General features: G+C 39.7%; 1 protein-coding gene across 1 annotated transcript in view; it reads right to left on the bottom strand.

Moving 5' to 3' along the window:
- Positions 1 to 791: 791 nt before the first annotated feature.
- Positions 792 to 2,737, bottom strand: part of rps18 (ribosomal protein S18) — a 5,061-nt gene continuing 3,115 nt past the window's right edge. Inside the window, exons 5-6 of the mRNA XM_016533638.1 lie at positions 1,015 to 1,106; positions 792 to 897 (exon numbers count right to left, since the gene is read on the bottom strand). Of these exons, the coding sequence (XP_016389124.1) occupies positions 822 to 897; positions 1,015 to 1,106 (168 nt within the window). The 3' untranslated portion in view covers positions 792 to 821. The remainder of the gene's footprint in view (positions 898 to 1,014; positions 1,107 to 2,737) is intronic.

A 2,737-nucleotide genomic window follows, 5' to 3' on the forward strand; every position in this document is an offset into this window, starting at 1 on the left:
TGTGTGTGTGTGTTTATATATATATATATATGGCTATACAGGCATCTAATGGCGACACCGTGGGATTACAGATGATTTTTTTCCCACATGAATCTGCCTCAATTCCATGGATTTGAAATATTTTTGCTCCATTTTTAACTTGCATACTGCATTAATTGAAAGAAAATGTAACATTTTTATATTTTTTACATTTAATACAGAACATAATTTATAACATCATTGAAATGAAATGTAGTATATTCATTTCACAAAAACACCATTATGGCCTCCGGTCGGTTTCGACCACAAACACCACAAGTGTGACTCCCAGATGAACCATCCCAGAGGTTTAGGTGCCTTTGGGATTACAGATGATTTTTTTCCCACAAGGTGAAACAAATCTGCCTCAATTCCATGGATTTTAAATATTTTTGCTCCATTTTTAACTTGCATACTGCATTAATTGAAAAATTATGTAACATTTTTATATTTTTTACATTTAATACAGAACATAATTTATAACATCATTGAAATGAAATGTAGTATATTCATTTCACAAAAACACCATTATGGCCTCCGGTCGGTTTCGACCACAAACACCACAAGTGTGACTCCCAGATGAACCATCCCAGAGGTTTAGGTGCCTTCTCAGGGTCTTATAAAGGACCAGCATCCAATCATCTGAGGTTCCTCGTGGTCCCTCGTGGTCTTAATGGAGAATTACCAGATTACAGCTATCCTGATAACCCAGCCTTCATAAACACCCTTTATTGAGTGCTGAGAGGATCAGTAAAGACGGAGCAGGACACAGATTGACTCAACAGTTGTCTTTTATTGAAGGTTTACTTCTTCTTGGACACTCCCACAGTTCGGCCGCGGCGACCGGTGGTCTTGGTGTGCTGACCGCGCACACGCAGCCTGGAGAGAAGAGACGAGACGAGTGAATCAAACACGCCATCACTTCAGAAACCATCTCCCGTGTGGAGCTGATCGAGCCCGTCCTAACAGGTCATTAGTGTGCGGCGGGAAACTCACCCCCAGAAGTGCCGCAGGCCGCGGTGAGCTCTGATCTTCTTCAGACGCTCCAGATCTTCTCTCAGTTTGTTGTCCAGACCGTTAGCGAGGACCTGCGGGAAACCACATCAACACTCATCTCTCCTGCACACAGAAGGGTCTTCAAAACCAGCCCAGGACACTGCACTCCAACACCAAAGCTTCTAGGGTCTCACTTAGCAACGCTGCGTACGCACACAATGGGCATAAAACATGCGTACGCAATTTTCCACGCACACAAACTTGGCATAAATATGTACGGTGCGCGTACAGACATGAACACAAACTCTTGTTCCTGGAGTGAGAAAAGTAATGAAGTAAACGACGGTTTTAAACTCGGTTTGCATATCGATGTACACATTTACATTAAATATTCCACTCATTAATGGAGATAAGCACTGAAATTACATAAAGTCATTACGCAGAAGTTAAACAAAATTATATGAATTTAGACATAGCCTATTTGTAGAGGATGCTCTTGATCACTTTTCCTGTAGCGAGGAGTACTATATAGGTGCACAATAATTCATCTTTAAACTAAACTGCAGCTCTCATGAGAAAATATTTCAGCAATGTTAAATGATGCACACTAGGGCTGTCAAAATGACCGAAAAACTATATTCGAATTTTCTACTTAAATATGATCAAAATTCTAATTATATTCGAATTGAAAAGGCATAATTTCAGTTAGGGGGGAAAAAAAGCTTTTGACTTCTCTCCCGAGGCCACAAGAGGGCGCATCGAGCAAAATATTACTAATGCACGCTTCTTCAAAGCGTAATAAAATAACACGACTATCTTTGAAAAAAGTGCATAATGTTTAAAATAATGTTTATAAACTATATATAATTAATAAAGTTGCTTAAACAATTAGAAACAAAACAACAGCACCATGCATGTATGTATAGTTTAAAACAGGACCGAAAACCAATCACAAAGAGTAGGCTACTTTCTTCATTTAAAAACAGGAGATACAGTGGGATGGGGGAAAACCGCCATAAAGTCTTGAGACATGTTTTTTAAAAGTTGAACTTACATTAATTTTACATGGCTTTCTAAACATGCCGCTCTCTTGTGCGAGACGCGAGTGCAACGCTGATAGATGTCCCGCTAGAAAATGTGATAAATATGCGTTCTGTGTGAACGGCTTGGTTTCAGTTTTGACGTTGCATTCGAATATAGAATTTTTTTTTTTTTTAATTCAACGAATATTCGAAAAAAAATTTTACAGCCCTAATGCACACTTGGATATTATGGCAGACACTGCTGGATTCGGTGCAACGGTCCATTCTCTGGTTTGAATAGGACCAATGATAATATCTTACTGTACAAGTACAACCACAGCTGCACGGAGGTGATAGCGGCGTGTGAGGCATCTCCACAACATTAGGGATGTAACGATTAACCGCGAGCCGGTTCAAATCGGTTGAGATGCTAAACAAATTCGGTTTCAGTTCGATTCAGTTAGGGGTAGAAGTGTATATGAACGCATGTCTGAGGGGAACTTACTGACTTTAGAAAAGTTTAGATGGTATTTTTTCTTTTCATCTTGCCTCTGTATAATGCATATTAAAGTTCATAAGTGCAGCGCTGCTTTGTTTACATCGGAAACCAAGGAAACGCTTTAAGCGCCATCTGCTGGCAGAGAGTGAATCTGCGTCTCGTTCAGCTCGTCTGCTGTTTCGGTTTCATGCAGATATTTTTT

This window comes from Sinocyclocheilus rhinocerous, unplaced genomic scaffold, assembly GCF_001515625.1.
Source record: "Sinocyclocheilus rhinocerous isolate Xijiao unplaced genomic scaffold, SAMN03320098_v1.1 scaffold2440, whole genome shotgun sequence".
In the NCBI taxonomy this organism is placed as follows: Eukaryota; Metazoa; Chordata; class Actinopteri; order Cypriniformes; family Cyprinidae; genus Sinocyclocheilus; species Sinocyclocheilus rhinocerous.